Here is a 14,814-nt window from a genome sequence, read left to right as displayed (position 1 = left end):
GACACCAAGCCCCGGACCGGGCAGCAGGAGCGCTGCGCGGGCAGCCCTTCAGCAGACGCCCAGGCTGCAGCGGCTCCTCTGGGGACGGGCGGCCCCCCGGGGGGACGCCACAGCACAGCCCCCGCGGCCGGAGGAAAGGCCTCACCGGCGCCGTTAACCCCGCCAGAGACACCCGGGCCTCCGCAGCCTCCCTCGGGCCGCTCCCTCCCCACAGAGACCCCGCCGCCGCCAGCCGACAACCCCAAGCGACCCCGCCACGGCCCCCGGTTCCCTCACGGGGGCGGGGCACGCCGGGCGGCGGCGTCCCGCCCCTCCCCGCCGGCGGGCAGCCAACCCGCGCCCGCCGCGTCATGCCGCGGCGCCGGCGGCGCGCCGGGCACGTGCGGTGTGTTGTGGCTGTCAGCGCTGCCCGCTGCCGCCGCCATGGCGGTGCCGGAGCTGCGGCGGGTGTGCCGGCAGGCCTGGGAGCCCGTGTTCGCCAGGGCGCGCCGGGCCGTCGTCTTCCTGGACGCGGCGTCCGCCGAGGCGCTGCACTGGAGCGGTGGCGGGGCGGGCGAGCTGCTGGCGGCGGGGGCGCTGGGCGTCAAGGCGCTGCCCGCTGAGGCGGGGGAGGCGGCGGGGGCGGCCCGCGTCGTCTTCGTGGTGAGCGGGACGCTGCGGGGCGGCACAGCCGCCGCCGTGCGCGGCGTGCTGGGCCAGGGCGCCGTGCGGCACTGCGTGTTGGTGTCTGGCGGCGAGGCGGAGGGCGGCGGGCCGGCCGAGCTGGAGGAGACGTTGCGGCGGTGGATGGGCGAGGGCGGCCGCGCCGACGTGGTGCTGCGGGGCCCGCCGCTCCTGGCGTCCGTCTCGGCAGAGCTCTGCCTGCTGCCCGCTCTGGCGGGGCTCCTCCCGCCTCTGCCCGGCCCCGGCGGGCCCGGCCCCGCGGAGGTCGGGCTGGGCGCCCTGCCCGCCGAGCTGCGGGCGGCGGTGCGGGCCCTGGTGGGCGACCTCGACGCTCTCTTCACCGCCCTGGGCCTGCGGGAGGAGAGCTTCGCCGTGGGGGCCCTCAGCAGGGTCGTCGCCGCTGAGCTGGCAAGCTACGCCCCGGCCAGGAACAGGAGGAGGACGGCCACCAACAAGGCCTCTGTCGTCTTTGTGGACAGAACGTTGGACCTCGCTGGTAAGAAATCCACTGCTGGTGGGGGCTGTCATCCCTGCGGGCCCACATCCACCCCATCCGCAGGGTTTCAGATAGTTGTAGGAGTCCTTGTGGCCTGGGAGCACGTGTGACACCATGGCGTGGTGGTTGCTCACACATCCTTGTTCCTCAGCGGTTCATGGAAACCAAGAGTGAAGCAGAAGGCTCTGCTGGAAACACAAGGGTTTGTTTCCGGCACTTCCATTTTGCTGCAAGCTAGAGGCCTTAGCTGTGCCTGTGTGGCATCCCAAGGTGTGAAGGAAATGGTCTGCACATTTCAGACTGTGCCTTGTGGATTACTGCAAAGCATTTCCCAGTGTAGCTATGTGTCACCCTTAGCATTATGCCTGTCGAAACAGATATACATTTATATATGCACTTAACTATATCTGTATGCCTGAAAGTGTCTCTGTATGTGTGTATATATATGGGTTTTATACGCTATGCATTATACTTAGTCTTTGAGTGAAGTAATTGCACATGGCTGGTGGTGTTAACTTGGAAAACCTTATGTTTGAGTGAAAACAATACAGAATTGCTTATAGAACATTTTCTGGGAAAGCAAATGAGCGTAAGAATGAACCACGCGGTAAATTTGATACTACCAATTAATGCAGAATTGATGCAAAAAGTTGAGAAGTGTAGAGAGTGGTGTGAGTCCACTGGGAAACTGTCAGAAGGAGAATGTCTAGTATTGTAATCGACCTGCAAGCTTGGTAAGCGAGGTAAAGTCTTTTAAGCTGGTAAGACGTGATATCAAAAGGGCAGAAAGGGAGTGATTGAATGAGTCACCAGTAGGGTGCTGGGCCAGTGACCCAGAAAAAGTTTGTGTCAGGCTCTCACTTCTGGAATAACCATCTTTCAGAGGAAACAGTAAACTCAGAGAATAATTGATATGGGAGTGGCTGCATTCACTTACCCATCATATTATTGATAGATCTGCTCACATATACAATGTGTAGGCCTGGTTCTGTTTGCATTATCTGTAGTCAATAATTCAGGTCGTAATTTTGCCACCACATGTCCCATAGAAAGTGCCTGGCACAGCGTTGCACCTGCAGCTCATCTGTTTCTGAATTTTCTTCTGTTTCCGCCCTCCCCTCAATTTTGGCTTTGTGTATTCTTGCACTGCTACAGGGTTCATAGCTGTCAACAATGTGCTGAAGAGCAGCTATGGTTCTGGGTGGTTAATGCTGTGCTGTGGTTGGGAAGATTGCTGGGAAGGCTGCAGGAGAGTGGACTTGGATGAAGAGCCTTGAAATGAAACTGTGAGAGGAGTGCCCGTTTGGGGTAGGAACCAGTGAAACTGGACAAGGATTCATGCATTCAGGTGGTGGGAAGAATTAAAAACAACAAAAGGAACCGGAAATTGTGGGTGACAGGGAGCTGCCTCACAAGGAGACTGTTGAGGAGGCATGAAGAGAGATAATTGGTACCAGCTTAAATCTGGGAAGTGAAGTCTGGGATCTTGTACTTCAGTAGGAGAAGGTTTTTCAGAGAAAACATCAGGGCTGTGGTGGGGCAGCTTTGGAGGGGATGCATCAAAGCTCTTGGAGTAAGGATGAGAAATTAAAATATTCAATTTTTTAGGAATATATTCTTTTCAGTATCTGTAACTGAAACCAAGATCCCTTCATGCAACCATTCTTTTGTTACCAACAAATGTCTCCAGAATTCATTGACAGTTTCATTAAAGCCTTCCTATGCTTTGGACATGATACCATATACTCTTGCCATCAAGTACAATGCAAACTGAAGGAATAAAAATCTAGTGCATTTCAGAGGTAAAGCACTATATGGACCTGAATTTAGTGCCACACAATGAGATTTGTTTCAGAAATTGTACAGTAAAAAGTACATGAAAAGAACAGTATTTAACTTGTGAAATCAGTTGTCAAGAAGTGGGAAATGGCAGAATTAAGTTGTACCTGAAACCCTAATTTTCTTAGGCGTATTCAGCCTTTTATCTACTTTCTCCCCTGGCCCCCTACCTCTGACTCCACTGCTTGGCCTTCAGGTGAATGAGTCTGTTGAATTTCAGCCTTACACTTTGTAAAAGCTAAAGCTTTCTGTCTGCAAGTTTCCGGCTTGGTATTGGCAACTGGGCCACTGGATTTTTTTTTTTCAAGCTATGATATGTATTTGTAGTCAGCAGTGTAAAAATAAATATTTCTTTTTTTTCACGTAACAGCTCGGTGCAGGTGGAAGTCTTTGAGGTAGACTTTCTCATTTGCAGCTCATTTCAAACAACTTTTTAAATCTCCCCTCTCTAAAGATGAAAGATTTGGGATTTGATTTGTAAATGTCTTATTGATACCTGAATCTTGGCCAACATGTGGGCTGCAGATATGAGAAGTGGTTATGTATCCATGAATTATGAGAATGCTTTCATATTCCAAGCACTTTCACAAAAACCTGGAAGTTCATTATGGGTAGGTGCTGGGCTACTCTCTGATTAAGTCAGGCTACTGCTTTGAACCAAGTGACTTTAAATCACTCTGAATAGGCTATCAGGAGGCAAATATTTTCTAACTCGAAGACCTGGATGGAATACAGCTTTAGGTAGCTCTAGATGATGTCTAAAGGAGTTGCACTAAAGGATGTCTTATTTTTGGCTCACATTCCATTCTTATCTAGAGCAAATAAGATGTTAGGCTAGAAAAACAAATAGTTTTCAGTAATACCAATTGATTTCTAATAGTAAAAATCAAAATGTCTCAAAGTGCCTCTTCTGGTGCTGCAATTGCAAACAACTGAACCAAGGGAAAATACTGGTACTTAAATAAATATTAAGAACTTTCCACTTTAGTACATATTGGTAAAGAACCCCTGAGGCCAGTGTCAAGAAACTGTATTATCTTTGTTGTGACAACTGTTAAAAAAAATAGTCACATATAAAATGGCACATTTTTCTATCAAAAAACCCAGAAAGCATCTAAATTACTAGATTAGCTTTCTAGGTTCCATGAAGCAAAGAATCTCTTCTGAGCTATTACTCTAAAATTTGGATTGAGGTATACTGAATACTTTTTATAATCTAATTTTTTTGTGTTCAGCATTACTTATGCATGCTATAATTAATGAATAGAGAGGAAAACATTGAATTAAGATAAATAATTCTCCTTTTCGCCCTGTATGGCATAACATTCAGCTGAGCTGTAACAGGGACCTTTTTATGACCTCTGCTGCCCTCACTGCAGTGGTATGGCTTCAACTGGGGATGGCATGGATACTGCCTATCCCTGTAGTGTAGGTAGGATCTTATGGATAAAGCAGAGCCCCAGAAGGTGGGATGTATTTTTATGCCCTGGGGAGATCTGAGGCTTAGTACTTTGTGCTCACTTCTTGAGTTCTGATTGTATAAAACTTTGTTACTGGTGCTGTCCCTAATCTGTATGTATGTGTAGTGATGCTTTGTTTGCCTACTTATTGTTTTAAAGTTCGCTACCTTTGCTTTAAAAAGCAGAATAAATCCTCCCAGCTAGAGTGGTGGTCTGATAAGTGACACTGGTTAAAGCCAGAGCTAACTCTGGCACCCTAATTGCTCTTTATTCTTCTCCTCTAATATTTGCGCCCCTAAATATTTGCATTGTGATACCATATTGTAACCCCATGCTCCTTCCATGTGTTTCTTAGTCACCACCTTGCCAGCATTCACACCTTTTATGAAACAGTTTTTCCGGCTTCCCAGATTTCCTTTTTCATTCATAAGCTCATTGATACCTTTCAGATAGTGGTGTTCAGAAGAGCTTGATGCGTTTCTCTTTCCAGTCTCTTGATGGTTTGCAGCATTTGGGATGTGGGCTGTTGTAAGCGCAGGGAATAGTGAGGTCTTACCCACTGGTATGCGCAGGTGATTTTGAAACGCAGTACAGTGAGCAAAAGACAGAGAAGAATGAATAGCGGGGGGGATGCCTGTGCAGTTAATGTATAACTTTGAATAATAACCTTTGTATGAGTGTTGTTGAAGTTGGATATTTCAGTGCTGTCAGCAACAGCACTTTTATCTTCCTCTAGCACTTTTGCATGTGTTGGTCAAAATCACAGGAATGTTTCCTCACAGCCAAGGCTGCAAACTGGGGTTTAACTTTCTGTATCATCTCCTCACTGTCAGCCAGGCATCATCTTTGCATCTCACCCGTGTGCTGATTGTAATGTTTTCAGCCTTTTAACAGATGCAAAACGCATAGTTCAGGTGCTCATCAACGAAGTGTAGATACCATTCCCTTTCAGTTCCTGGGAGCAGCCACAGCGACAAGACGGTCGTGGTGTGTCTTAATCGTTTTACCACATAATCCCATTCATAGAGGAGGATGAGAGTGAAGACTAATGTAGGCCCATGCCTTTCTGGTAAAATCTGGTTCTGACTAATATATCTTTTTTACTATTTTTGTTTTAAACTGTTTGTTTGTAACTGTCTATTTCTTTCGTTATATCTGTCACGTTTCTAATTTGGAGCGCTTACTCATGCTCTTTTTGATTGCAGCATCTTCCAAATTGATGCATTGGTGGATTGACACTAATGTCTTTTTAAAGGAAACAAAACCATGTTTTTTTCTTCCTTACCATATAAGCTGAGGCTTTAAAAACATAAATACTGAGGCGTGTAGAGTACAGTAGTGCTTTTTTTATGAGCCAGGCTGGGGCTTTGACACAGGAGGCAACTGATGCTTAAATTATTCTGGTTACTTGAGGTTGTAGACTGCAGCTGTGAGGAGTGATGGCAGCTGAAAATATTCAAGTGGTGTCAACTCAGTACTGTGGGTCAGGGTGCAGCCTCTGCTGCGGCTTGGTTTGTAAAGATTCTGCTATTGTGGAACAGGCACACAATTTTTTATAATAGGTTTTTAAATGCTTCAGACGTTAAATTTGTTATAGAGGCTTTACAGAGATAAGCAAATAAATGGAATGAGTTTTGCCTGTTTAAAGAAAACTGCAGGTGGCTAGGTCAGTGCAGGGGACTTGGAAATTACAGGAGCCTTGAGCAGATGCTTGTGTTTCTTATCTCCAAATTTACTACTCTTCACACATGTTGCAATAGCTGGCTGTGAGAGATGGGGAATCTCATATTTCTATGGCAGCACTCTGATGCTGCTGTGCTTGGCTGTGGGCTTCCTTGTTCCTACTGCTGGGCTGCAAGTTTTTGGGGGTTTTTTGGAGGATGGGGGTTGTGGCATTGTTTTTTTTTTTTTCTTGTGGGTTTTTTGTTTGCTTATTTTTAGATTCAATAGCCAGCATAGTGGGACAGATAACTGACTACTTTGATGTTCCTTTGTACAAAGGAAAACATAGTTCTGTCTTTTGGCAAGGTAGAAGGATGCTCTAGTTTGTCTTGAATGCTGCACAATGGTTCTTGGGAACATACAGGCTGCTTTCCAGCACTGTTTAACAAGATCAGCTTAAGCTAATGCTGTGTGAAAGAATATGGCAAAACATTGATAAGCTTTGGAACTGGAGCTCCAAATATGCAGCTTCTTTCAAGGGAATAGGGGTAAACATTTCTGCCTTCTGATATTTTAAACCCTGCTCTCACTGAGGTGATGCATTGCCTAGAGAAAGTTGCATCACAGGAATTGTCCCACTAGAGCCCTTTAGTGTAAAGTCTTCCTAGTGGTGTTCTTATTCAGAAAAGCGTTGGGTAAGTGTGCAGCGTTGAAACATCATGTAAACTGGGATGTGTTTGTCCATGTTTCTTTCCAAAATCACCAGTCCTGAACTAATTTACAAAGTAGTTAAAACAGCAGATGTTAAGAAAGCTTGATAGTGGGGGCAAGAAATGCCTTGCATACTGTTTTGGTGCACACCGACTTATATTTAAAATTTAATTGAAGGAAAAGCCCCCAGTAGAAATTAGCTGGATTAGTTGTTGGCTAGCGAGCAATGCCTTTGTACGAGAACTGCTTTCTAGTTCAAGCTCCTCATGTTTAGCAACTGACTTTATAAAGTCTTTCCATTGCCCAAGCTCTCATGTTGCTTCTGTGATATGCAATTGCCCCTTAAATCTGCTTTTTTGTTTGTTTGTTTTGGTTTTGAACCAGACAGTAGAACCAGTAGGAGAACATAAGAATTGGAGTACAAATGGTGTGATATAGGTCTGGTAATGGGCTTAGGAAAATATTTTCTTGTATGCATGTCATTGATGCCTTTTTGGGGGAAGGGGGGATGTAGTTAATGAGTTCCTGGCTGCTGTTAAAGAATCGGTTGGTCGACTTTGCCAATTGTGCCAGCTACAACCTGTATCAGATGTCACATATTTCAGTTTGTAACTCTTAATGAGAAGACAAAGTAAAATTAGAACAGTGTGATATATGAGATTTCCTGTATCCTCAAGGCTGGATATTAGCCTGGCGTGAAGACTCCTATTTTGCATTGGTCAGATAAATTTTCCTTGTCACTTTAACACCTGATCTGTGTGCACGTTGGTAGCATTAAAGCTACCAGCTGCCTTGAACACCACTGGTCATGAGAAGCTGCTGGGTGGCCTGTTGACTGTCCTTAACAGTGATGAGGAGAGAGGATGGAAACCAGTCCTGTGGACCCTGCTGAAGTCAATGTGGTTGAAAAGCGACTCCCCTTGATTTCCTGTCCTAGTCTCATGAGGTTTAATTGTCATTCCAGCCTTGGTTGGTTTGCATAGTTGGTCGAGGTGATAGGGATTTTTAAAAGCTCTGGGAGATGTGTTCTGATTGATTTGATGAGGCAGAGCAAAAGTCATTAGTGTCTGCGGACCAGTGGAAGCCTCCAAGAAGTAGCAGTTCTGGGAAGGAGACTGAGATGGCACTTGCTAATTGTGGAAGCAACTTAAATACATTGAGACTTTCCCCCTCTGCCAAGGAGAAAGGAGGGATGTTAATAATTAACATGGGTTTATTTGCATTTGAGGTGTTTCCAGTTTAGCTGAATGCCTTGTCTAGCTAAATGTTGCTTACATGCAGCAAGCATGGAGAGATAGACATTGCTTCCAGTACGTGGGGGGGGGAAGTTCAGAAGATTACCATCTGTTTTCCATGTCTGTAACTTTGTGAGTGTTGATAACTGCAGCATGGCTGACAAGTGACTGACCTAGTAAGAAGAATGTAGGGATTTTGGAGAGCAGATGTCTTAGGGAGTTGCAAAGACAACCCAGCTCATTTCATCTGTACTTCAGTGGTCTAAATCTGTCTGGGGATGGTAGAAAGGAAAGTTGTTGTTGTTCTGTGACTATTACAATCTCTGGTAAAACAAATTGGTAATCTCAATCCAGCTGAGTGGCCAGGTGTCCACATTGCTGTACCACCACATGCTGGACACGTGTGCCTTCCTTGCCTTCTGTGGATAGAGGCATTGCCAGTATGGAGTTTGACTTTTCTTTTCTCCTCCTTTTTCATCCTTGCTTTTCTTTTTGACTTCTACTACAATTCAGAATAGTTGATAAACCATGAGGTGGTTTTACAACATGGATACATGGCTGCTGTAGACTTGCTGGAGACAACCTTCTGCTTATCTAAGAGTAGTTAATAATCTGACCCCTTTAATATTCTTGAGGTAAGGGCCTTGTTTGGATTTATAGAGCATGTGAAGCTGACTTCACCTGTTGAAACAGACCTCTGTCTTTGGAAACGTTCAGAAGTGAAAACAGGGAACCACATGGACAGACTTTGATGGAGTGGGACCATAGCCTAAAAGATCTTTTTCCTGCCTCTCAAAGGTGGCTTCAGAAGTCCCCTTTCTCCTGTGAGTAAAGCCAGGAGAACGCTACGAAGCTCAGCACTGGTGTCCAGCCCTGTGGTGATAGCTGAACCATAGCTAAAGTGGCAGAGTACAAATACCTTCGACTTGTTCCTGACTTAAAGGCGATTAGGTTTCTGCTCCCCCTCTCCAACTTTTTCATCTGTAGTGTGTGTCATGTTTTTCTGATTTGGCTTGGCTCACAGTCTTAATATTTTGTAAGTTGGTTGTAGCGTCTGTGTTGAGAGTTGGTGAATGGAAAGAAGAGCATTTGTGTTTGAAATCAGGAGAATTGAAGAAAACATGCCAAAAGGAATTCAGAGTTTCTCTTGGAACATGGTCAAATTGACATTTTATACTATGTAACTTGGGTTGTTTTAGTCATTTCTTGTTGGTTTTACCAGTGCTGCCCTCAGTCCATGTAGGAGCGATGACCTTGACGGTGGCACGTTGTTGGTAATTGTTTATTTTAATATTATGTCAGCCTGTCTGGGTAGCTATGTATGCAACCTGCATACAGCCCTTTTAAGCACAGTCCTATTAGTTTAGAAAAGTATAGTTTGCATGTGTGCAAGTATATATAAATGTTTGTCTGCTTTTTTTAATAACCATTGCAAATCTTGTTTAACTAACAACTTTCTTATGCAAAGAGAAATATTTTGCATATTTAAGTGCAAAATCAGTGAATATCTGCTAGCTGTAAAGCTAAGTCTAATTTATGCCTTTTAAATGAATCTTTCTGAAATGTTATCAATACTTCAGACATTCCAGAAATTAATTTTACTTTTGTAGCAAAATATCTTTGAAAAACTAATTATGGTCTTGATGTTGTGACTATCAGTGACCTTCTTCCCAAAACATGTGGTGGTTATTTTGCTCTCAGTTCCTTGTGGGTTTTTTGTTTTGTTTTTTGTTTTCCTTCTAGTTATGTACCTGACAGTTTTGGGGTCTCTTTTTCCCTAGGAGCAGTTGGTCATCATGGTGACAATCTTGCAGAGAAGATACTTTCTGTGCTTCCCAAGCTTCCTGGCCACAAGACCGATGTGATCGTTAACATGGTGGAACTTACAGCACTACGGACTACAGATGAAACTTGCAATATTATAGCACCTGGCTGCTTAGCACAACCAAAGTAAACATTCTTTTTTTCTTTCTTTTTTTAAGATGTTGAATATGTTTGTTATGTTTTTGTGAAAAAAAGAACAGGGAACAAGTCTTTTCTTTTAAACATAAAAATAATCAAGCTTGCAGCAAGAACCCATCTGGTCCTAATTCTGCTGGAATATAATCAGTTTGTATGTGTGCATTAAGTGAGCGGGCCAGATAAGACTCCCAAAAGTGGGAGGTTCTCAGGACCTTTTTAGATCTGGGTTGTTTAAATTGCTGTAGATTACTGTAATAGAAATCAGTACAGATTAAACACCAAAAATTCTTCCTTGTGACATTTCTTTTTCTGCCTAAGTAACAGGTCATAGAAGCAGGTAGGTCTTAAGTGTGGCTTTCTTTTCCCATAAGCCTCTTTATAATTATAAAGTGAACTGCATGCTGAATTCTTGTTAGAGTACCTGTTAACTTAAGGTTTTATCCCTGTTTTCAAACACAGTACCTGTGGAGAAAGATAATTAGGCACAAATTTAGGTATACAGACAGCTTCATGAGGGCCTGGTTTTTGCTCAAACAAGGACAACCTAAACTTTGTACAATTGTACTTAGCTATGTATAATTTGCAGCTAAGACATTGCTTGTAAAGTGCATCAGATTTGATGTTTCACTTTCTAAATTTAGTTGTCCAAACTGAAACTTTCCTGCAGCTTCTGTTTCTATGCATAAACCAGGAAATACACCAGGTGCTGGTTTCACTCCACAAAAAAAAATTTTGCTCAGCATTGCTCTAGAAATTCATGCAGTGCAAAGGAGATTAAAAGTTCTTTCTCTTTTGCTGTAATGTTCCCTCCATATATTAGAAAAGGGTTTTTCAAGATGGGCTATCTAATATAGAGTCTATTCTTCTGTTTGACTCCTTTTGGTACTTCACACCTGCACTCTACTCCCTCTTTTCCCCCCTACAAAGATTTCACAGAAGACTTTCCGCTGTTCCAACATATGGTCTTTATTTTCTGAGAGCCTCCAGATCCTTTGTCAACTTCCATCTCCCACACATGCTGTAACTTAGTCCTGTTTCTAGGTTTCACATTGCATAACTCTCTTCTTCCTTAGGAGTTGGAGAGGAAACATTTCCTCATATAGGTGGACTCCATTGTAAGTTGCTGCTGGGGTGACTAACTTAAATAAAATTTGTTCTGGTTTTCTTCTCATTGGCTGCTTTCCAGCTGATCTCAGAAGTAGAAGTGAGATATCCTTAAGATCCGTCTACACAGCAAAATGAAGAGGTCATTGCCCATGGTAGACGTGCTGTGGTAGCTGTTGTTTGTGCTAACTTTGAGTAGCTACCAGAAATAAAGATAATTTCTGGCAGCGTGGACTAGGAAAAAAGATAGATATTTATTGCCCTAATTTTGTTGACCTGTGCTACTACTCCATTATTCCTAACATGATTGACATTGAGGAGACTAAAGTTAGTGCTACTATGCCTTCCCATGCTAAAATTATGACTTTGGTCTTCTCTATAGTCCCATTTTTAGGAATAGCCTGCAGAGTTTTATTGTGTTCTAAGGTGGCTAATAGTACATATACCGAGGTTTGTTTGCTTATTTGCTAGCTAGTGGGAAGGTGCCTCTGTTAACAGTACAGTTAGACAACATATGTTGCAAAGTCTGCTGTGGACACAGGTGGTTAAAGAACAACAAGATTTGGCTACAAGGTGCTCAGCTGCTACTCTGCAAGTACAGTAAAGTTGGATGACAGCAGCTGATACCTGGTACCAGGGCAATGGTGTCATACCACACCGGTCTGTAACAGCTTCCACAAAATACCCTCCCTCTGCAAAGTCATCTAATAGAATCTGTTACACTGGAAATTTTTAAGAACAGATTAGGAAAATAGTGATTTAAATAGGATTGATCTTGCCTTGGAGCAGAGCAAAGGGACTAAATGACCTCTCAAAATCTCTCCTGTGATCATTGTTCACAGCTGAAGAAGTGATGTATGCCTGAGAATAGTCTTCAGACTCCAAAGAACGCAGCTCTGCGATGTTCAACCCTGCGTCTTTCACTTTTTCTCCAACTATGTAATGATTAGGAGTAGTTTGTAACTTAAAATAGACGTTTCCAAACAAGCTTAAGACAATTGCTGAAGAGTACTAGAAACCATAACAGTGTCTGAACAGGTGGCTGAAGGTGGTAACTTCCATTCTGTTCAACAGGACTGTGTTCTTAGTATTGGATTATAAACATCAGCATTAATCATCTTTGCTAGTGTAAAATGGTTGAAGTTCTTCTGAAGCACTGAAGTGGATTTAAAGTTCCCACCAGTAAGTTTCTGTGTCAATTCTGTAAGAAATTCCATACGATGCTCTCAGTTCTTCATCAACATGGTTATTGCCATTGGTAGCCGGCTCGGAAGCGTTTCTTGTAATTGAAAACTTGGGTCTTGATTTATATTTGTAAATGATGCATGGCAAGGAGTGTTCCTCTGCTTGTAAATTTTCCATTTACTCTGGCGAGTGAAAGTGCCAGCACCTTTCCCAGAGGCAGGACCAGTAACTTCAGTTACACTCAAGTGGAATGTGTGTGGGCTCTTTTATGTGAAATTTTGTGATCAGACTGTGGTGTTTCACAGACTCACATATTCAGAATATTTTTCAAATGTTTTCATTATTTTCTCTCAAGTAATATTTGAGCATGCTGCGGTGGGGGGAGAGAGAGGTCTGCTCCCTCCACACAGCTTGCTATATTTAACTTTTCTTATGGAATGCTTCTCCAGCAGAAACATCTGGGCTCAGTTACAGAGTTAGCAAACAGAATTAATGAATAATTTATGGCTGGTGTGGTGAAATAAAGCAGGGTTCTTTTCTCAAATCTAAGGAAATAATGGGCTTCTTTAAAGATTTAGATGAAAATGTAAATGCCATATGCTGCTTAAGTTACTGTACTTTGAAGGTACTCTCTTTGTGAGGAAGGGAATTTCTTTTAAAAAAACCCACTATTTTAGAGTTCTTAATTTTATTAGTATTAGTAGCCTCAAAAATCTTTCAGAGTAATTGTTTGCCCTACTGTAGTCACTGGCATATTGCTGCTCCAGTGTGAATGTTAGTTGAGTTATGCTCTTTGAGAATTGTGTCAAAATGTTTTATTCATTTTTATATACAGATGCATATATATAAAAAGAATGAAACAGTTTATAGACATAAAACTAAGGAGAGCCACTCTGGATCAGAACTATTAGTTTCTGATTAAAAAATATGATAGCCACCCTGTCCTTCCAAACAAATGATGCATAACAGAAGTGGAAATTGTAGTGAAAACTTAATGGCAGAGGTAATTTAAAAAAAAAAATTATATTGATTGCAGCTCTCTTGCTGGTCTTTGTATTTTGATAACCTACACAGTGTTTTTGGAGGAATTTCTAACAATTTCAGCTTCTGATTTTAAGTGTACATGCAGTGGCTTCTACGAGTTGTCTGCTTGGATAGGCATCAAGCTCTCCGTGTTTGTGAGCCATTCATAGTGTCCATTTGATAACATTTTGGCCACTTTGTTTCTCAAAGCACCTATCCTGTGTTTTTAAGATTGGTATTTTATGACGTGGAAGCATCCTGCTGTCAGTAATGGAGGAGTTGATGGGGGTTTATCTTGTGCTGGTTTCCACCTCTTGCAAGCCGGGAGCCAAGGTGTGTGGAGGACCCGTGGCTCCCTGAAGCCCCAAGTCAGGGTTCACATGCCTGTGTCCTGGCCACAGGTCTGTGGCATGTGAGAACAAGAAGTAAAGAGTTATGTGATACTGAACTCTGGGCAACTGAAGAAATATGTACGTTTGCTCTTTTTTTAATCTGCTCTTTTATTACCCAGGAACACTGTTGATGTGCTCTTGTATTTTGCTGAATAAACTGAATACTTAATTCGTTTACATACATTTCAAGAACTCGCCGAATAGAGATTTCTTCCCTGTTTTTCCACTCTTGCTTCCTTTTCTCCAATCTTTGGAGTTTGCAAGCTGCTTGGAATTCAGTGTGGTGATAAAATCTCAGAAAAAGACCAGATTTTTATTTAAAATATACATCTATTTAATGCAATATACAAAGAACCGTTGCGTTCTTACAGCAAGCATTTTTCCATAAAGATGCAAAACTATAACGTAACACACTTCACGTTTGGGCTGCTACGCCTAAAGCAATTCAGTGAGCAATATAGCTGAGGTGTCTGGCCACTTTTGACAAAGCAGATGGAGCCACTAAATCATCTGAATTTGCACTGGGGGGCTGGAATAACAAGTTCAGAATGAGGTGATCTTGTTGATGGGTGTGATGCAGAAAACATCGATATGCAAGCCAGACGTTTGAAACACGGCACTTGCAAAAACTTTCCGTAGGTCTTTGTGTGAGAGGTGGAAGGAGAGGTGTGCTGGGGTGCGGAGAAAGGGAGCTGGTTAAAAATTAGAACATTCCTGGAGATGTAATAGTAAAATTTCAAGGTCTCGTGTTAATGGCAGTTGAAAATGCATACTTCTCCCAATCCTTCTTAGTTCTGAGGTTGTTAATTCCTATTTTGGACTGAGTAGTGCTTTTGTTTGCAAGTGCTAAAACTGTTACAGTTTGGGTGGAGGAGAAAGCCCCACTCCAGCTGTACCTTTGCTCTTGTGCGTGATGTGATGATGCAGTGCTCTCCTGGTACTGGTGGAAGTTGGACAATCCTGAGTGTAGAGGAAGGCCATGGCGTGAAGGGACTTCTATTCCGGTCCTGGCTCTGCTGTTGGCTTGCAGTGTGATCTTGGACAGGTCACTTCATTTCTTTCTACTCCTGTTTCCTCTCCTA

At 43.3% G+C, this 14,814-nt stretch overlaps 1 protein-coding gene across 1 annotated transcript in view; it reads left to right on the top strand.

The window, feature by feature from the left end:
- Nucleotides 1–414: 414 nt before the first annotated feature.
- Nucleotides 415–14,814, top strand: part of SCFD2 (sec1 family domain containing 2) — a 205,613-nt gene continuing 191,213 nt past the window's right edge. The window contains exons 1-2 of the mRNA XM_076336245.1: nucleotides 415–1,159; nucleotides 9,848–10,016. Of these exons, the coding sequence (XP_076192360.1) occupies nucleotides 424–1,159; nucleotides 9,848–10,016 (905 nt within the window). The 5' untranslated portion in view covers nucleotides 415–423. The remainder of the gene's footprint in view (nucleotides 1,160–9,847; nucleotides 10,017–14,814) is intronic.

The sequence above is a fragment of the Aptenodytes patagonicus genome, chromosome 4, assembly GCF_965638725.1.
Source record: "Aptenodytes patagonicus chromosome 4, bAptPat1.pri.cur, whole genome shotgun sequence".
NCBI lineage: Eukaryota > Metazoa > Chordata > Aves > Sphenisciformes > Spheniscidae > Aptenodytes > Aptenodytes patagonicus.
The sequence above is the reverse complement of the archived record's forward strand: the minus strand, read 5'-3'. Positions and strand labels throughout refer to the sequence as shown.